This window comes from Ipomoea triloba, chromosome 7 (genome assembly GCF_003576645.1).
Source record: "Ipomoea triloba cultivar NCNSP0323 chromosome 7, ASM357664v1".
Lineage (NCBI taxonomy): Eukaryota > Viridiplantae > Streptophyta > Magnoliopsida > Solanales > Convolvulaceae > Ipomoea > Ipomoea triloba.
The window spans coordinates 3,648,676-3,670,401 of NC_044922.1; the positions used below are offsets into that span (position 1 = coordinate 3,648,676).

Consider the following 21,726-nt stretch of genomic DNA (forward strand, 5'->3'; position numbering starts at 1 on the left):
CATGTATTAAACTACATGTTCATTGAAAGTAAACTGCATATTCATTCAGTGCAGATATGTGTGAATATTCGTGCAACAGGGTACACATAACGTTGTAAAATTGGTGCATGATATAGTTGTTAGTTTTATGGTTAGGTAACTAATTAAGAAAAAGACGAATAGCTAATAATTTTGTGATCTAATAGCACTAAGTGACTCTTTCAATTAGAATGTCATGAGTTATAAAATATATACATATGACTGACATGGTTAACTTTAAATATATTGCAGAGTATGGACTTTATGGTACATATGATAAGACTTGAAATTAAATTTAGTTAAAATCTCCCTCTTGCAAATAAAAACTACTAGTATAGTAGTATATATATAATTCAAATTAATTGGAATATAATTTCTTAAAAAATAAAATAAAATAACATTTGCTTACGGTAATATGTATACGCTATTCATATGCGTAGGCATATATTGGTATGATTGGCATAGTCATGTTGATATGAAAGTAATAGTATTGTCACACCAATCAATTACTTTTAACAGTGCTAAATTATATTCTTAATTTTAACACGTTTCTAACCACAATAATAAAATAATTAAAAGCTTACATTATCCAAATGGCATTTCAAGAATATTGATTTTACATGAGAATAATCTAATCGATATCATTATTTAATACGGAGTATTTATTTAAGTGACTCAAGTCAATCATTCCCACTTAAAACATTATTTAATACGGAATAGTTTAAACACGTTTTCAATTAAACGTTTCTTTTTACGGAAATAGTACTATTTAATTGTCAAACTAACAAGAGTAAACTAATATCCAAATTCATTATTCATGTAAGAGGGGTAAAATTCAATCATCGTCACATTGATACAATTGTTTATGAATGTTATATTTTTGCAAATCTTGCCCTAAATGTTGAATTCTTAACTTCAATAGTTGCCAACATCTCGGTCCGACGGAGCATTTGAAAATTGAGATCACGATAACTCAGTGACTCAGCAGATATAGTAATTGTTGATGCACACAAGGAATCTATCCATTTTGAACATAAATCTCACATTGTCATTATCGAGTTCCGAACTTTAATCTCTTGACCTAAATACGGTCTATTGAATGATAGAGCTAAACTTGTGCGACCCAAAGATTTTCACCCTCTTAGTCCTGAGTCTTGACTACTTGTGAACACTCAGTATTGGTTTTACCACTTAATGGGCTGCTAAATTACTCTAACTTTAACTCATTTACAATTTCTGTAGGGACAAAACTAGAAATTTTGCATTTTACAATATATTCTTATTGAGAGGGCAACAACAACAACAATAATAATACTATGGAGCATAATACATTGTATACTCCATTATTTCAAGAAAAAAAAAAAAGTGAAGATCTAACAAACAACAGCTCATTACATTACCATTGACAGAAAAATGTAACATGGGGTTACATAAAGTCAGCCAGAAGTAGAAAATGCATCAGAGTCAGACAGTATAAATATTAGCAACATTATATACAGCAGCAGTAACAACACGACAACACGAGATCGAGCTCAAAATTTGCCCAAAATTTTATTCCATCGCCGCCGCGCCGCCCGCGGCGGCCTTAATACGACGGCACGACGCCGTACGACGCGTCGGCGGCGAGGAGGGAGTCGACTTCCAAGTCGGCGCGCTTCGCGAACCTCCCCTTGATCCTCGGCCGGGTCTCCGCGTACGCCTTTCTCGAGGCGTATCGGATCGTCTTCTCGAACTTCCGGTTCTTTCTCTTCTCTCTGTACCTTAGCACCCTCGCCTCCCGGTCCACTCCCGACAACGGGTTCGGGACCCCCTCGCCGGTGCCGGTGCTCCGGCCAAATGCCGGGTTCGACACATCCCCCATCGCGCTGTGGTCCGGCACAACTCCCACGTCCATAGACGACGACGATACCTGTGTAATAATAGTAATACACAACATTTAGGACCCAATTTTTTTGCATAATAAACTCTTTTTAGTTAATCTTATCACAGAGTTTGAGAGTAAGTAATACAAATTTCTAAGATTATATATATATATATATATATATATATATATATATATATATAGAAAGGTTCTTGTGAGGTGCAGGTGAAAGCCATTAATCTTATCAAAATTAAGGTCCAGTCTGTCTATATATATATATATATAACATCAGCTGAGAGCCATTAATTTTATCAAAACCAAGGTACAGAATTAATCGCTAAACCTCTTCCTCACATGAACTCGTGTATATATATAAAATTTCAAGTGAGAGCCATTAATCTTGTCAAAATTAAGGTTTAGATTAATTGTTGAGACCTCTTCTGCACCTAAACTCGTGTGTGTGTGTGTGTATATATATATATATATATAATAAAAGGATTAGTATAGGGAGATGGGAGAAGAGGGCATACGCTATGGCTGATGGTTTGAGTGGCGAAGTTATACATGAAAGGCGGCTTAGATCCGGCGGTGAAGTCGATTTCATAGGTGGGAAATCCGTCGACTACAGGGCCGGGAACGTGGGTAGTCTCGGTTTTGTTCATCACCGGGACGACGCCGTCGGAATTGTAGTGTTGGCGGGGGTTTTGGAGGTGGGGCTTCTGATCTGCGCCGCCGGGGATCATTTCCAAGTCGAGATAAGAGTCCATGTCGCCGAACAGGTAATCAGCGGTTTTGTACTCGGGGCCCTCCAAATCGACGCCTTTGGCGTTGTTGGGAGTGGGGAGGAGCCACGAGGCGGCCTCGGCCTCCTCCTCCGCCGCCTCGGGGTAGTGGTCGCCGGAGGAGACGGAGGGGGAGCCGTGGGATTTGGCGGCATCGCCGGGAGAGTCGTAGAAGGGGACGACTGGGAGGCGCTCGTGGCGGCGGGCGAGCGGGTTGGCGGAGTGGATGTCGCGGTCGCACGTGACGCAGAGCGCGGCGGCGTCGGCCTTGCATGTGAAGCTGGCCGGGGCCTGCTCGCAGACCTCGCAGACCAGGACGCGCGCGTGGCGCGACGCCAGCTTGTTGGCCGCGTGGATCTTGGAGTCGCAGGCCGCGCAGAGGAACGCCGTGTCGGCGCGGCAGAACACGGTGGCCGACGATCTCTTGCAGGAGTCGCACAGTTTCGCCGTTAAGCTCCAAGTCTCAGCCCCCATCTCCGTTTGTTTTTTTTTCGCCTTCTCTCTCTTTCTCTCTCTAAAGCATGTCCTGTCCGCGAAACTGTGAAATGGGATATGAAACACTGATCGCCTTTTATTTTTCATTTCAGTAATTTCCGAGTCTTGTTTTTGGGTAAATTTTTATTTTTTTTCAAATATATTGTTCTTTGGAGTTTACATTAAACTTCTTAAAATTTTAAAATCTCAGTTCAAGAATCACTCGAATGAAATCAATTGAAAGTCACCTCTGATATTCTAAATTACTGTGATGACACCTCTATTATCATTCTAAATTGATTGTTGCATGATCAAATCTCGGAAGTGAGGCATTGATTCTTTGGGAGAAAAAAATTATAGAAAATATTAAGGACTAACCAAATTATTTTATTTTTCATTAAAATAAAATATTCACCAACTAAACAAGGTAAAATATGTTTTTCATCAAATTTGAAGAAATTTTATCTATAAAAAATATTTTAAGTGAACCAAACATGCAATTAAGAATCTGTATTTGATCGAATGCGCTAAGGCCATCTCAACGAAGACAACAAATGGTATTTTGGTGGATGATTTGGCGTGGATTCTTCTCCGTTGAAGGCGCCAAATCCTCCGTCAAAATGACGTTTGTCTACCATGCTGCACTGTAGATCAAACATGCCACTGAAAGAATCTACTGAGACAAAGATAGACTGTCATTAACGTAGAGGAGGTAGGATGGGCAGTTGGTTAGATCTAGTATGGATCGTACATGGACGGTAGTTAGAGTCGGCGGCTCTCCCAGGGTTCCTCCATCTGAGATCTCTGGGGATCGAAGAAGATCAAGTTAGCTCTTGCGAGCAGTTTGATGCACTATCTCCCTTCAACACTTTCAGCAAAATGCGGCAAAAGAAAAGGAAGGAAAATCAATGAACCGACCCCATCATCTCCACCCCGTAGGAACTACGAGCTCACCTACCCCAAGGACGCCTTCGTCATCCAGGGATCACGGACCGACCATTGAACCCTGTATACATTTTGGTGTAAAAGGATTTAATTCCTATTTTACATTTGATTTTGTTGTTGATTCCTTTTGTATCATTATTTTTATTTTTATGTATTTACATATATTGTTATAAATTTTGAATAATTAAACATAAATTATACCATTTGCAATATCTCATCAAGACAACTAAAACAATGCTAATATCATATATAAATTAATTAAAAATATAAAATGCATAAAATATAATTTTCATAAAATTAAACTAAATACATCCAAAATTAATCAAAACATACTTAGATTTAATAGTCTCCAAGACCACCCCATTTCTGCATAAATTGTCAAAATATTGCCGTTAGGAAGGCAGCAACCTTTTATTGGAGAATAAGAAATTTGTTGACATTTGAAAAGTCATACAAAATTCAAATATAATCTAACTATAGCTAACTTATAAAAACCAATGTAAATATATCATTAAATTATGTCCATATATTTTGTATACTTGTCAAGTCAAATACATGCTTTTACACATTGCACGTATAGCGACTAGTTAATTTCATATTGACAAAATAGTATCTTACAAAAAAATATAGGGTTTTTATATTTATAACTATGATGGGTTACAAATTATATTTGAATATTATTTGTATTGTTACATATTTTTATTTTTCCTTTAATAATTTTAACCTACTTGTGATTTCAATAGCAATGCCAAACTTTTGCATATTGGAAGTAAAAATTGCTAATATTTTTTATAACATAATAAATGTGTAAATCATTTAACCAATTCAATGACGAGCAAGTGTGGTCGAGTGAATTATTTGACAATCTATTTTTCTTCCAATTATTTGGCAATCTATGAACCTACCAAAATTTATTATGAGACTATTCCTCTTAAATGCTAGGAGAATTATATAACAAATTGTAGGGAAACACTGCAATGCCAATTAACATTGTGCATCTTGTTGGGTAAAATATAATTTGGGTATAGAAAAAATTGCAAAAAAAAAAAAACAATAATCAAGAATTATATACAAACATACATGTATCAGATAAACTTTTTTACAAGTTTAAATCACTAAGTATTAACAACATGAGTCTCATAGTCTCATATAAAACTTGTGAGATACATGAAGTTAACAAATTACTTGGGTTGCACTAAGATAATTCAACAATGGGACAACAAAATTAGGAGAATGACTTAAAATTTTATTGAACTTATACATCATATTAAAAAAAAAAAAAAGAAGAAGAAGAAAAATAAATAATTATAGTGATATTAACTTCCCACACAGAGACTATTTAAATTATTTATAAATTAAATATATGTATAGCTGATCAATAATTTATTATATATAATAAAAATAATAAAACTAGTATCAAGTATACAAACATCTATTTAAAAAAAAAAAGTATATAAACATCTACTAGTTTATAGTAGTCTAATTTTCTATAAATTTGAGTAGTATTGTTTTGCTAAATTATTAAAAAGAAAAAAGAAAAGATTTTGACAAGTAAACGTGATTTATTTTGCTTCATCATCACCAAGGAGTTATCAAAAAGGATAGGTTAAGATCTGAGCAGTAGCAAATAGTTCAGTGACACGTGTCAAAATCTAAGCCAAGTAAAATGATAGTACTAATTAATCTACTGTGTAAATGTGGTGTTGTCGTCTCTGATAAGAAGGGCTGTCGTTTTAGAGGTCATATCCACCACGAGCCGTGTTTGGATTGAGCTTGACTGACAATCAAGCAATGTACTACGCCCTTGTCACACCGCGGACCGCGGTGGTGTTAAAACGATGGTTGACCAAAATAAAAGTAAAATCCTACGTGTAAGTGAGTGTAAAATTACTTTTTACTCTCAATTTCTACTCCCTCAATTTGCAAAGAATTTTTACTTTAACTTACAAATTTTAAATATAGACATTTTTTCTAGGACTTGCAGGATAAAAATATCCTATACTTAGTTGTCACATCATGAAATAAAAATGAATGAGTAAAACTTAAAAGTACAGCAGATAGTAGACACACGCGCACACACTACATATATATGCTCTCAATTTATATTCCCTTGTTTTTACTCTATGGCAAATAATGACAAGCTATTGTCATCAAGAAAATTGTACGTTATTCTCTGAAGTATAACTCTCACAAAGTGTTTAATTTTTATTGGATGAAGGAAAAAAAATGAAGAAAAACCATGACTTATATTATTTTATTAATCAATCAAAGCATGTCGCATAGTATGAAATACAAAAATCAATGTAATAGAAAATAGAAGTTCATGTGTAATATTAGTCTTTTTAATTTCATCATGTGAGTTCTTTTGTTTTTTTTTTTTTTGTGTTTTTTTTTGTGTTTTTTTTTTTTTTTTTGAGAACCATCATGTGAGTGTTAAGAAAATATGTCTTCATCAAGAATTTGATAATGGAAGTATAGGTATGGTCTATGGAGTACAAAATGGAGTTTACATAGTTATTTTTTTCCTTTTTTTAAGGAATGTATAAAAGAATACGATGAGTTGAAATTTTTAAAAAGTGTTATTTTTTGTTCTAAAAATTGGTGTTTTCATTAGTTGAGGACCAAATATAGTCCATTTTAAATTCAATGGCTAAAAGGGAAAAAATGATTAACCCCTTCAAGGAACTATTACATATGTAGGATAATATAAGTGGCAAACATTGCCTAAAGTCATAGTTCAACTGACCAACACATATAAAATAAGTTCATAAACTTTGTTTTGTTAGCAATTTTAGTGAATTTGGTATTGTTGACGTACATTTCGCTATTGACCTCATCTACCAATATTTTTTACATGCATGGTAAGCTGTAATGAATCACATATAGATATGTAATTATAACACGTGCTATTTGAAATTATTATCACTATATATGATATTACTTAACTTTATTATTAATAATTTCTCATACAATATATAATTGTATTATGTATTATCCACCCTCTATTGGTGATTACTATAGAAGTTAGTCTAATATTTTATCCATATTTTTTTTGAAGGTTTATTTTATTCATATACATGAATAGGCATGCATGATTTTGGTATTGACTATTGAATCATAGTATTGTGTAACATATTGCAAGAGGGGATGATTAGAAGCACCAAGAAAATAAAATGTTGGAATGGTGGGGCAAAGATTCTGTTTGGACATTTTTGTTATGGGGATGTAAAGGAGGACAAAGAAAAAAGAGGTCATAATGGCATGTGGGGCCCAACCATTACTATTCCATATTCAGTCCATAATTCATTGAACTATTGAATAGGCAAATTGGGAAAGGTACCATTGTCACATACATCTCGACAGTTTTTAGCTGGAATCTATCAATATGGAAAGTGGAGGCCACAAACGGTTGGTACTTTGCAGTGTCGAGTAGGGGCACTTCTGGAATACGGAAATAGTAAGGGGCGTATAGTTTACGCGATGTGAGATTGAGCCTAGGCCTAGTATACTCCCCGTCCCCGAATCCCCGACCCCATCCCCGTCTCTGGTGGATAATGGAAAATAGTTCCCATTCTCGTCCCTGCGGGCAATTAGGCGGGAACGAGGATTCTCCGTCCCCGGTCAATTCTTAATCAACATCTTAAATTAGTGTAATTTTAATTTTAAAAACTATGATTTTAATTTTAAATATATATATATATATATATATATATATATATTACTGTTTCAATACTTTTATTTATATTTTATATATAAACTTCTTAATTATAATAATTATTCGAGGACGGGGAGGGATATCCCCGTCCCCGCCGGGGAATTTAAAAATTCCCCATCCTCGTCCCCGATCTCCGAAATTTTTCCCGATCCCCGTTCCCGTTTTAGACGGGGACGAGGCACATTGCCATTCCTAATTAGGCCATCCTCAATAGTGGAGTTTTTATTGTGGTAATTGTGCACGAGGAACGCTTATCACTTTAGGAGGGGAGATTTAATCTCTGATATTTCTTTCCAAATTTCACATCTGTAGTCAATTTAGTTACCCATGCAGATACTATTAGGGGGTGTTTGGTTGGATGGAAAATCTTTTCCATGGAAAAGATTTTTCATGAAGTGGAGGAAAATATATTTTTCCATTGTTCGGTTGAATGGAAAATGTTTTCCATTGGAACTTGAGTTCCAGAAAGTTAAGGAAAACAAATTCTTATTTAGAAGGTGGTATTTTGTTTTTCATGGGGTTTGGGAAAAAAGTTCGAGCAAGTAGACTATTTTACCCTTATCGATAATAATATAATATATTATCACTATTAATTGTTAAGGGCATATTGGTCTTTATATTCATAATTCCTTATCATTCACAATTCAACCAAACAATGGAATTCATATTCCCAGTAATTCCTTTTCCACTAACCAAACAATGGAATATATTTTCATGGTAATTATTTTTCCATGGAATTTGAATTTCATTTCCTTCAAATATTTTTCAGCGAATCAAACGGGTTGTTATTGTATAATGCTTATATATATAAATAATGTATCAAATATTTCTAATATAATTTTAAATTTGTGTGGAGGAGATGTAGTCAATAGTCAAACCCACACCTTTCAAGAGATTTAAAGAGAGATAGCTTTATTTTTCGTTGGAATACTATTTAATACGAGCACGAACAAAGACTTCAGGGGATGGTTCGTTATCATTATTAAGAACACAGTTAAAGACTAAAGCGGCATTAAATTTGTCAAAAATGAAGGTGGAAACACCATAGCAGTATACCAACTTTACAAATAATAACATTCATTGTATTTTTTTTTTAAATACTAACTTTATTACAATACAGTACTATTTTATTTAACTTATTGAAGCACAATGAGTCAAGAGTCAATAGTCAATATCACATCGAGGCTCAGTAATAACTTGGTACCACTAGATCACAATGTTCTTGACAATATTCAATGTATTCAATGTGAAATAAACGTTTTAATACAATAAAATAAATATTTTGTCAATGATACATCTTATAGTGATGGTCAACGATATAATGGTTATATATTTTTGAGTTTATTACCAAAATGGTCCATCGACTATTGCGAAATTACCAATTTGGTCATCGACAATTTTTCGTGCCCAATTAAATCACTCGACTTTAAATTTTTTAACCAATTTGGTCCTCCGTTTATTTTGCTGTTAAACATCCGTTAAATCGGGACCAAATTGGTAATTTTGCTATAGTCAAGGGACCATTTCATTGAAAAACTAATTTCCAATTTGGTCCCTTGACTATAGAAAAATACCAATTTGGTCCCGATTTAACGGATGTTTAACGAAAAAATAAATGGAAGACTAAATTGATTAAATTTTTCAAAGTCAAGGGACTTAATTGGTCACGAAAAATTATTGAGGACCAAATTGATAATTTCGCAATAGTCGTGGGACCATTTTGGTAATAAACTCTATATTTTTTTGTCATGCAAGCCTACGGCAAATTATTGTGTGGACCATGGTCCATGCAATAATGATTGCAGACCTACATAGCGGGCTTTGTCACTTTCATGGGCTTGGTGGTTAAGTGCATTAGTGGGTTGGGCTTGATAGGTTGCCTATGGTTTTTGAGTTTAAACTAATTACCCATTTAGATCCAACCCATCAACTCGGCAAATTGTGCTGTGGACCCAGGTCCTACGTCGTTTTTGTTTTTTCTTTTTGTTTTTTAGTAAACATATTGCTGAATATAGAGTTGTCTAAAAATGTGTGAATATAGAGGTTTTAAAGTGTGAATGTAGAGTATAGAAATCGTGAATGTAGACTTATGATTGTGTGAATGTATAATTGTCTAGAAATGTGTGAATGTGGAGGTTTCAAATTGTGAATATGGAGTATATAAATCGTGAATGTAGAGTTATGCATGTGTGAATCTGTAATAGAGTTAAAAAGTTATAACAACTTGTTACCCTGTAATGTGTGAATGTGGAGTTCTCAAGTTGTGAATATGAAATATAGGACCCGTGAATATAGAGTATTGAATGTGTGAATGCATAACAGTTGTAATATAGTTACTAAACATATAATCCTGTAATGTGTGAATGTGGAATTTACAAAGTGTGAATGTAGAGTACACTGTATGTGAATTCAAAGTATAGTGTATGTGAATGTAGACTCAGGTCCACCGGATCCACGACATAACAACCCATCAAACTCCTCACTTGATCCGAAGTCCGACACAGGCAACAAATAAAAGCCACGACCCGACCCGTTCTCGTTTTAAAATTTCAGCCCTAGTTTCCTTCAAACAGAACCAGGAGAGCGCCACTGGAGAATTGCTGTGTGGGAGACAACATCGGCTCTGGAGAATCCTTTGCTAGTCCAACGCCGCCATAAGAGCTTCTAAAGGAGCTTAATCGCCACGATTCCTGTCTATCATATGCAACCTAGTAATCAGTTTACAAGGTGAGAACCGCAATGCTTTGAACAGCTCCTTTTACTTAGTTACAGCTTACATCTTAACGTTCCGTCCTTCTGATAAGGGAATTCATTGCTGAACTAAGCATGTGTTTTTCCATTACACAGTAGACGCGCGAATTTATGTACTTATTGAAAATGTCAAATCTTTCAAATGCACAGCAAATAAGCCTAAGTGTTCTGCTATGTGTTTGTAGAGTTTGGGTTTCTCTGAGAGTGGTGATATGTTTGGCCACTGATTTGGGAGGAGAGTGGTGATATATTTTGTTTGGACTTGATTAATTGTGACACTAAGGAGCTGCAGAATTGTTGTTCTAGGGTTTTTGACATGGTTAAGAGTCCCACATTAATAAATAAGAGAGAATGTATGGGTTTATAAGTCCATGGGTTAGACTAGCTAATTGGTTGAATTCAATTTTTGTGTGTGGTTTGGCCCATGCGCATTAGATTATAACAGACATGATAAATATTATTGCCTGTAATTGTCATCATTAATTAAATTTAGATCCCTTTTAATTGTACTTAAAAAAATCAAATGGAAAGGCTTAACATACAATTAAGGTTTGGACGTTGTAGGTTTTCTATAGTCTTCAGTATAGGTACTTCTTTTTCTAATTTTCATACATTGCCATGGAACTATTGTCACTGTGTGCATGAATGTTGATATCACTAGGTTTTTCAATTTGGTCACTATGTTATTTGAATTCTAAATCTATAAAAAAATCATGTGGTTTTTTCTTTTTAAGCAAAATTTGGCACTGTTTATTTTAAATTGTTGATATTATGTTCCTTTGATTCTAATATCTTTAAAAAAAAGTGTGAATCCATGGCAGCAACCATAGGAAACACACTTCTTAACCTTTTTATTCCTTTGACAAAACAACAGCAAATATTGCCCTGAGGTAGGAATCTTCTATGCTGTCTGTAACATTTGACCTCTAAGATAATATATAGCAAATTTATCCTATGAAAAGATAGCACCAAAAACTGACACTGCTCTCTCATCACACTATGCATTCTCTTATTCTTTAGTATATTTCATTAAGTGAAAGAATAATGTCTAAAAATGAGATTTTAAAATCCATTGCAGTAACTTGCTAAAACAATAATAAAATAAATGCCTTGCAGTCCTTCTAAATGAAATGGAGTAAATAATAGTCAAAATCTTCTTGCAGATATAAACGACAATGACGAAGGTGTATGGGATTGGACCTTATGATTTCCGGCGTCATAGAGTAGCGGAGTACCCTGTGGAGGGGCAATCACAACAACCAGCTGTGTCGGCTATCCCTGACAAGCCGCCGGAGTCAAATCCCCTTTCAAATGTCCCCAGCTCCATAACCCTCAGTGAGATCCAACGTGACCGCCTCACCAAAATTGCAGCTGAAAATTGGTCAAAAACAACGGACTCTGCAGCTAAGAAGCCATTTGATGCCGACTTAGTCAATGAAATTTACTATACTGAGCTTACAGTAAAAGGTAAACAATTGTAAAAATTAAGCATTCCTCTAATACTTGTTCTCATTTGTTAATGTTTTTTTGTCAGCTAATTTAATATTTTTCTGTGTTTATGTGTTCACCTCTTCCTGTTATTTTTAATCAGTTCCAATATGTACTACTGTAGAAGAAGTTTAATGTAACAATGTACACATTATTCATAGAAGAATTTGATATCTCTGTGTCTAAATAATGTCCAGACTCCTTAAACCTGATCTATGTGCTTATACTTGTTTACTGATGAAAGTTGAGCAAAGGATTGTCTGCATGGGGAAAACTAGTTTTCACTTGTCTGTTGATATAGCTATATATAGTGTGTCTTTAATTAAATTGTGATATTTTGGATTAAACATTGTCATTGAACCTAGGGGGTAGAAAGCCTGTGCCACTCCAGAGGGTGATGATTTTGGAAGTGAGCCAGTATTTGGAGAATTACCTGTGGCCAAATTTCAATCCAGAGAGTTCTACATTTGAGCATGTGATGTCAATGATACTTATGGTCAATGAGAAGGTATACTTGTTTACATCGTTGGACTCTGTTACTCCGTTACACTATATAGTCAAAATGGCTAGTATTTAATTTTCATGCATAGTCAAAATTACTATTTTTACTTGCTAATTGGTACAAATATTGCACTTGTGCAGTTCCGTGAAAATGTGGCTGCTTGGTTATGTTTCCATGATCAAAAAGATAAATTCAAAGCATTTCTTGAGAGGGTCATTTCCCTAAAGGAGGTAAGTTTTTGTTTGCCACAACACCTATTTTTGGATTCACGTGTCATGCTTACAAATGTGTGATATGACCTTTTGCAACATCCAAAACATGACAAAAGTTTCATGAAAATGGTTCGGCTTTCTAGGATTTCAATTTTGCTATATCATGGGTAGTCTTTAGTGTCTTATATGACTGTTATTTATTTATAATTATGAAATCTATCTGTATTGTTAGCATTTTTATTTTACATGCAATTAACATTTTGAATTTATTCTTAAAATTTTATGCTCTTTTCTCTTCCAACAAAACCTAAGGAGATAGATTCTGTTAATTCCCTCTCTTTTGTTTTTGTTTTTTTTTAAAATGATTTTTCCTTCATTTCTTTTATTCAACTTGTTGAAATTGTGGAATTGAAGGTTTGGTGTGTGGCAAATAGCCACTACTTGCTAGTTAGGCAGAAGCTAATGTATGAAAACTAGAGAAGCTGTATATTGATTATATTAGTAATAGTATTAATGTATAATACATACATTCTAGTACTGGTAGACATGCTTATATATGTACATAATGGGATGGATACTTCCATCTCTGAAGACTGAAATGAACCAGTTTTTTTGAATTTATTGTCATTTTATCCTTTCCAAAGTGAATTCTGTCAATTGTCTCTCTCAGGCCACCTCTTTGATCTCCTTGTGATACCTGGTAATGGGTTGCTTGCATGTTCATAAAGTGTATGTAGGTTTTTATGACCATATATATGAAATTCGGTGCTTATGTTGGAAATTCTTTTGTGGGAAAGGAATTAATCATATATTTATTCTGATTGGAATTAAAGAACATTAAAAAAATAATTGTTCCTCAGTTTCTAATATATACAAGATTATGCTCATTGATCAGGGTTGCTTGCAGGGAAGAAGCTTAAGTATTGCTGAGAAGACCAACTATCTACTTTTCATGATTAATGCTTTTCAGGTACCACGGAGTATGTATTTATGCTTGTACGATGTACATTACTGCTTTGGTACTCTCAGTCAAGACTTAGTCCTGATCATCATTTGTTAGGCTAAAACATGCTCATGCACATATATATGGTTAATATGGTTAATTGCTGTATATTTTTTAATCTTCTGTTGATTTTCAAGGTTGTGTACTGGTTTTATCTTTAGGGTACTTTCATATGAATATGCTTTATTGCACAGCCTTTGTTAGATGAATTCAAAAATATATAGTAGATCTTCTTTAGTCTTATAGCTACATATGTATACATGCATGCATGTATATTATGTATATTTATAAATGGTTGCAGTTTTTTGTTTGTCTGCAGTATTATTACAAATCAACGTTTTGAATAACTTATCAATTTAGGGATCTCCCCACAATCTAATGTACTGAATTGATGTGAATATTTTATGCAAACTACTTTGGAATTTTTACTTTATGTGGCGATTGATACATGTCATTACTTAATTTGAAAAATATTTAAGCATGTTTACTTATTATCTACATGGCAATGGCATGCATAGTGTCTCTGCATACAAGTATCTAATGTGGTGTTTTGACTATTACAGTAATATTGACAAGTATTTAGTACTCTGTAGTCAGTTCCTTTTTTCTTCTTTTTAGTCTCAAGTGTTAATGTGTATATAATTTCTATATATAATAATCTGTGGTGTTAATCCCTCTAGCAATTATTCAAATGTTAAATGATTTGATGTGGTTAGAATAATCACAGAGCTACGAGCCTATGAAGCCGTCTATCAATTCTTCACATATTAAATGATGTATTTTAGACAGTCAAACCATTATGACTTTGTGTGCATTCTATTACATAGTGACCATGTAGTTCCCTTAATACAGTTTCTTGTTTGCTTATATTTGTTCTGATTCCCTATTTATGATGTAATTGCATACAAATGGACTTGCCAAAAAATTATGAATTTGATGTAGTACAATTCCCATATCTTATTTGTCTCTCAGTTGTATCACTTGACCTTTAGTTGATGTTTCAAATATTCTCTGCTAGCAATTCTGTGAGATCAGCATCTTGCATGTAGAAATTCTGAGAAGAATGTTTGAAACCACAATTTCCATAGCTGCAGCTATGGTCCATGTCTATATTGGTTGTATTGTTTTTCCCTGATTTATATTTCCTGCTGACCAATTTCATGTAATTCTTTGCAGAGTTTAGAAGATGAGATAGTGAGCAAGAAGATTTTAAGATTAGCAGGTCTTCAGTGTTGGCATTGTTTATCATATGGCCGATTTCAAGTGAGTTCTGTGATGTGTAATCATTTATTTTTTAGAACTTTGTTTTTCATATTCTTAACATCTTTAGTTTTCTTTGTTTGAATGTAGATGGAACTCTGTATGAATCCAGACCTGATTAAGAAATGGAAAAAGATTGCTAAAAGAGCCAAGGAGGCAGCTAACAGAGGAGAACCTTTTGATCCCTCAAACATGCTGGAAGCAAAATTCTTGAGGAACCTGATTGAGGAGTTTCTTCAGGTTTCAATTAATGGATTTACTTATGTTAATCTTCTTCAATTCTTTTAGTCTTCTATATATATGTGTGTGTGTGAGTGCGTATATATATATTTCTTATGCTTCTTCCCGTCCAATATCAGGTGCTTGATTCTGAGGTTTTCCCTAGCATGGAGCACAGTGAGACAGAGGATAGATTTATTGATGCAAGTGATTTTGCAGCTGTTCATGATGCTTGTGTCTTATATTGTGAAAGGTTTATGGAGTTCCTCATTGATCTTCTGAGCCAACTGCCAACAAGAAGGTATTCTTGTGATCGTTGAATGATTTTCAAATGCCTATAATATGATATAAATTTATAGCAGGCATTCTTAGTCAGTATTGTTGACTTTGGTTTAAACTGAGGGTGTGTTTGGTTCGCACATGGGAATCGGAATCGGTATGGGTATCAAATACTTGGTAAGGGTAATGAGTTTTGGTGAAAGTATTTTTCTTGTTTGGTAGTAGGGTGGAATGGTAATGATTATTAATAATTGGGGAAGAAATGAGGAAGGGAAACGAAACCCTTATTTAATAAGGGTATGAGTTTTTCAATTAATGTGGTATTCCATACTCATAGTAGTATTCTAAAAACCTGTTAACCAAACAATAACAATCACTTTGATACTCATACCTTATACCAAAACCCGTCAACCAAACACACCCTGAGTTCTCTCATTCTTATATCTATCTTTTTCTGATTCCTCTTTATGCACAGATATATAAGGCCTCTTGTTGCTGATGTTGCTGTTGTTGCTAAATGTCATTTAAGTGCCCTCTATAAGCATGAGAAAGGAAAACTCTTTGCACAGCTTGTTGACTTGCTTCAATTTTATGAGACATTTGAGATTGATGACCATCTAGGGAGGCAAATGACTGATGATGAGGTCCTTCTGGCTCATTATGATCGCTTCCAGTCATTCCAACTTTTTGCATTCAATAAGATTCCTAAGGTCATTTTTGCTTTATATTTATTTGGCATGCTGCTATTTGTTTATAATTTTAGATTATCTTGTTTGAGATATCTAGATGCATCTTAACTAGCATTTTTTTTCTTGGCAGTTGCGGGAGCTTGCTCTAGCCAATATAGGTGCAATCAACAGGCGTGCTGATCTCTCAAAGAAACTCTCAGTGCTTTGTCCTGAAGAATTGAGAGATTTGGTTTGTCAAAAGGTGTGTGAAGTTGTTGAATAGCTATTGTCATTTAGGTTAACTTATTGAAAATGTGGTTATTGCTTTATTCAGGGATAACATGAATGTTGCTTATTACTGAATATCTCTTTTTTTTTTTTTTTTTCTGGATGCAGCTTAAACTGATATCAAAAGATGATCCATGGTCGGAAAGGGTTGATTTCTTGATTGAAGTCATGGTCTCATTTTTTGAGAGACAACAATCTCAGAAGGAGGCCATAAATGCTCTTCCTCTTTACCCTAATGAACATATAATGTGGGATGAAAGTCTTGTACCTAGCATTAACTACACGGGAGAAGGGTGTCTTGCACTGCCCAAACTCAATCTACAGTTTTTGACCCTTCACGATTACCTACTTAGGAATTTTAACCTATTTCGTCTTGAATCAACTTATGAAATCCGTGAAGATATTCAGGAAGCTATACCACATCTTCTTGCTTACATTAATAATGAAGGAGAACCTGCATTCCGTGGTTGGTCTCGCATGGCTGTTCCATTTAAAGAATTTAAGATTACTGAGGTAAAACTGCCAAATATTGGGGAGGTTAAGCCAGCTTCTGTGACTGCAGAAGTTACTTTCAGCATTGCCAGTTACAAAGCACAAATAAGATCAGAATGGAATGCACTTAAAGAGCATGATGTTCTCTTTTTGTTGTCAATTCGTCCTTCATTTGAGCCCCTGAGTGCAGAAGAGGCTGCTAAAGCGACTGTACCACAGAGACTTGGCCTTCAATATGTTCGTGGATGTGAAATTATTGAGATCCGTGATGAAGAGGGAACTCTGATGAATGATTTCACAGGGAGGATCAAGCGGGATGAGTGGAAACCTCCAAAAGGAGATCTTAGAACTGTTACTCTTGCACTTGACACAGCACAGTATCACATGGATGTTAGTGATATTGCAGAAAAAGGTGCTGAAGACATTTACAGTACATTTAACATCTTAATGAGAAGGAAGCCAAAGGAAAACAATTTCAAAGCCATTTTAGAATCCATAAGAGATCTGATGAATGAAACTTGTATAGTTCCAGACTGGTTGCATGACATATTTTTAGGCTATGGAAATCCTTCCGCTGCACAGTGGACTAATATGCCTGACCTTCTTGAAGTAGTGGATTTCAAAGATACCTTTCTTGATGCTGATCATGTGCGAGAGAGTTTTTCAGATTACCAGGTTTTACCTTCTATCTATGACATTATGTTATAAAAATATTTAGTTGTTTCACTTAGAATGCATTGTTCTCATAAGTATTGTTATTCATCTTGTTTCTAGATTTCCTTTGTGAACTCGGATGGTACGGAAAACTTGCAGCCTAGCCCTCCCTTTAGAATTAGATTTCCCAGGAACCTGAAAGGCAATGCCCATGCTGTTCCAGGGAATGTGAAGTCTATAGCAGCTTCTGCAGACGCTGCCAACATGGAAGGTGTTCATTCAGAAAAGGAAGAGCTTATTGTTGAAGCTTATATCCCTCCTGATCCTGGTCCATATCCCCAGGATCAGCCTAAGCAAAACTCAGTGAGATTTACCTCGACTCAGGTACTTGCTAAACTTTAATCAGTTCTTTGGTGAATGGTGGATTTCTTTTGCTTCCTATCTTCACTTTAGTATCTAGGTTCAACTCTGAGCTAGATTTTTTCTTCTGCTTATGTAGATTGGAGCAATCATTTCAGGCATTCAGCCAGGTTTAACTATGGTTGTGGGTCCACCTGGTACAGGAAAGACGGATACAGCTGTGCAGATTTTGAATGTACTATATCATAATTGCCCTTCTCAGAGAACTTTGATTATAACTCATTCAAATCAGGCTCTAAATGATCTTTTTGAGAAAATAATGGAGGTACATTGCACATTTACTGTTTTTATTCTAATATACTTTATTTAAAAATCTCTCCATCCCTTGTTGAAATTATATCCCAAATGTCGCCGTCCCTCTTTTCTGTGTGTCTTGTCTCTTGCTCATTTCAATGTAGTAATATGATGTTACTATGGCCTCAGAGGGATGTGCCAGCTCGCTATCTTCTTCGTCTTGGTCAAGGGGAGCAAGAACTAGCAACTGATCTTGACTTCAGTCGTCAAGGCCGTGTTAATGCAATGCTTGTTCGGCGTCTGGAATTACTTAGCGAAGTGGAGAGGCTAGCTAGGTCTCTCCAATTGCCTGAAGATGTTGGTTATACTTGTGAAACTGCAGGGTACTTTTGGCTGCTTCATGTGTACTCACGCTGGGAACAATTTTTAGCTGCATCTGCTGAGAACCAGCATAAACCCACATTTGTTCAGGACAGGTTTCCTTTTAAGGAGTTCTTTTCTAATGCTCCACTACCACTTTTTACGGGTGAGTCTTTTGATAAAGACATGCGCACAGCTAAGGGGTGCTTTCGTCACCTGAAAACTATGTTCCAAGAGCTTGAAGAATGTAGGGCATTCGAATTGCTTAAGTCAACTGTTGATAGATCAAATTACCTGATGACTAAACAGGCAAAAATTGTGGCAATGACTTGTACCCATGCAGCTCTTAAAAGGAAAGATTTTCTTCAATTAGGATTTAAGTATGACAATTTGTTAATGGAAGAAAGTGCTCAGATATTAGAGATTGAAACATTCATACCAATGTTGCTTCAAAGACAGGAAGATGGTTATGCTCGTCTTAAACGTTGTATATTGATTGGTGACCACCACCAGCTGCCTCCTGTTGTAAAAAATATGGCTTTTCAAAAGTATAGCCATATGGATCAGAGTTTATTTACGAGATTTGTCCGCTTGGGGATTCCTTACATTGAGCTTAATGCCCAAGGTAGAGCAAGGCCTAGTTTGGCCAGACTTTACAATTGGAGATACCGAGATTTGGGTGATCTTCCTTATGTGAAGGAGAACGCCATCTTTCTCAAAGCTAATGCCGGATTTTCCTATGACTATCAGTTGATTGATGTGCCTGATTACCATGGAAGAGGAGAGACTGCCCCCTCTCCTTGGTTCTATCAAAATGAGGGTGAAGCTGAATATCTAGTTAGTGTGTATATTTACATGCGTTTACTTGGGTATCCTGCAAATAAGATATCCATCTTAACTACTTACAATGGTCAGAAACTTTTGATCCGTGATGTTATAAACAGACGGTGTGTTCCTTACGACTTCATTGGTCCACCACACAAGGTATGTTTTCTGTTACCTTCAAATCCACAAGCTAAGCTAACTTTTCGTATACTCACGAGTCACGAGTCATAAATGATGCATTCTGTAGCAGTATGGAGTATGGACAAGAAGTTTGTTTTTTTATTTCAAATTTCTGCTTTAGTGGGAGATACTTCGATCTAAATTTGAAGTTGCAGTGGCTCTTTATGAGTATCAGCTTGCCTGACACTCATTCACTGCTTGGTTATGTTGTCTGTCTTTAGTGCTTCCCTGTTTAGGTTTTTGATGTGAAGTTTAATTGTCATCATTTTTTGGGTGTAGGTTGCAACTGTTGATAAATTCCAAGGTCAACAAAATGATTTCATCTTATTGTCTCTCGTGCGAACTCGGTTTGTGGGCCATCTTCGGGATGTTAGAAGGTTGGTTGTGGCAATGTCTCGTGCTCGTCTGGGTCTCTATGTCTTTTGTCGACGGTCTCTTTTTGAACAATGCTATGAACTGCAACCTACCTTTCAACTCCTGCTACAGAGGCCTGACTGCCTTGGCTTGAATATACATGAGGTAACATCATTCACAGACCGTCATGTTGATGAAACCGGAGAGATCCAACTCGTTAGTGGTCTTGATGAAATGGCAAATATTGTGAACTTCAAGATGCATCAGGTCTATCAGGTATCTCATTGGACTTAAACCGGTTTAGCAGTTTAGAAAGTTGACGGGCTTATATTCTGATGCAAGTGTCTCGTGTACATAGTTTTTTAGAAGGTTCATCGCTTTTGATATATTTCGCATTTTACAGGCGCGGGCGATGAGCTATCATCAATTCAATCAAATTTCAGCTTATGCAGAGCCTGCTCCCGAGGAAAATGATCCAACACAAGAGTACAATGCCATGGATATCGATGGCCCTGCACCAGAAAATGGTGCCAATGAGGAGACACCGCCTGAAATTGGTGCCAGCGAGGAGAAGCCACCTGAAAACGGTGCCAACATGGGGACACCACCTGAAAATGGTGCCAACGAGGAGAAACCACCTGAAAGTGGTGCCAACGAGGAGACACCACCTGAAAATGGTGCCAACAAGGAGGCACCACCAGAAATTGGTAACAAGGAGAAACAACATGAAAATGATGCCAACGAGGAGACACCACCAGAATCAAAGTTAGATGGGCCCACATCAGCAGAAGCCTCAGCTAACGAAATTGGATCTTCAAATGGGGGTGTTGATGGTGAAGATAAAAAAGATGGCAGTGACGTGGCGACTGGAGGTGGTTTGATTTGATGAAGACGAAATGGAGTGATCCGGCATGCCCGAGTTTCTGGACTTCAACATGCACAAAAGGATTGCAGGCTTGCATCTCTGTGCAGTAGAGAAGTTCTGAGGTGTAATGAATTGCAGTGTTACACCCACGAGGCGATTCAGCAAGTTAAACATTACTTTTGTAAGATGTAGCAGGAAGTTAAACATTACTTTTGTAAGATGTTATTATTCTGTAGAATCAGAAAGAGAATGAAGGATTTTGGTATAGCTAGGAAAATTGACCAATTATTTATTTCATACCTGCCTTCTATCCTGAACTCAGCTGTGTATATGAAGTGTTTGATAGTTATCATTGCAAGTTTGCAACCTCCAAGATGTTCTTTTTTATTCTTTCGAAAATTTATTTATTTATTTTTATCTATTTCTCCTCTAAATATCAATGTTCGGCGATTGTTTGACGGTGTTCCAATTACTTTCATGTGAAAACTAGTGATGGACAATTTGCAGGTCGCCGGAGAAGGCGTTGCAATTGGTCACCTTCTTTGACAATGACCATCTCCGGTTGATCGAAGAAGGTGACCAAACTAGTCGCCTTTTCTAGATGACAAAGAAGGCGACCAGTTTGGTTGTCATATCCGGTCGACAGAGAAGGCGATCAAATTGGTTGCCATTTCCAATCGTTGGAGATTGTGACCAATTTGGTCGCCTTCTTTGCCGATTGGAGGTGGCGACCAACTGTGATGCCTTGATGTAATAAATTAACATGTTTATATACTTAATTGTAATTTTTAAAAGTTTTAAAACTTAATGACTTCTCGTAAGGTGTATTTGACCTTTTCTCAAAAATTTGTTTTTCTTCTTAATCTTTTAATACGGA

At 35.7% G+C, this 21,726-nt stretch overlaps 2 protein-coding genes across 3 annotated transcripts; one reads left to right on the forward strand and one right to left on the reverse strand.

Moving 5' to 3' along the window:
- Positions 1–1,275: 1,275 nt before the first annotated feature.
- LOC116025653 (zinc finger protein CONSTANS-LIKE 4-like) lies at positions 1,276–3,220 on the reverse strand. Its single transcript, XM_031266965.1, has 2 exons — positions 2,410–3,220; positions 1,276–1,927 (listed from the first exon to the last, which is right to left on the reverse strand). The coding sequence occupies exons 1-2, from the start codon at positions 3,133–3,135 to the stop codon at positions 1,604–1,606; spliced, it is 1,050 nt and encodes a 349-aa protein (XP_031122825.1). The 5' UTR covers positions 3,136–3,220; the 3' UTR covers positions 1,276–1,603.
- Positions 3,221–10,355: 7,135 nt separating this feature from the next.
- On the forward strand, positions 10,356–21,222 carry LOC116024611 (RNA helicase aquarius). 2 transcript variants are annotated; one of them, XM_031265545.1, is made up of 16 exons: positions 10,356–10,522; positions 11,710–12,013; positions 12,400–12,542; positions 12,677–12,766; positions 13,644–13,718; positions 14,928–15,014; positions 15,102–15,251; positions 15,371–15,531; positions 15,985–16,219; positions 16,329–16,439; positions 16,574–17,632; positions 17,732–17,995; positions 18,111–18,296; positions 18,455–19,609; positions 19,910–20,260; positions 20,388–21,222. In XM_031265545.1, exons 2-16 carry the CDS (start codon positions 11,722–11,724, stop codon positions 20,868–20,870), a joined length of 4,842 nt encoding a protein of 1,613 aa, XP_031121405.1. In that variant the 5' UTR covers positions 10,356–10,522; positions 11,710–11,721; the 3' UTR covers positions 20,871–21,222. The 2 variants fall into 2 exon arrangements, with proteins under 2 accessions (XP_031121405.1, XP_031121406.1); XM_031265546.1 differs by having other exon boundaries at positions 13,656–13,718.
- Positions 21,223–21,726: the final 504 nt, after the last annotated feature.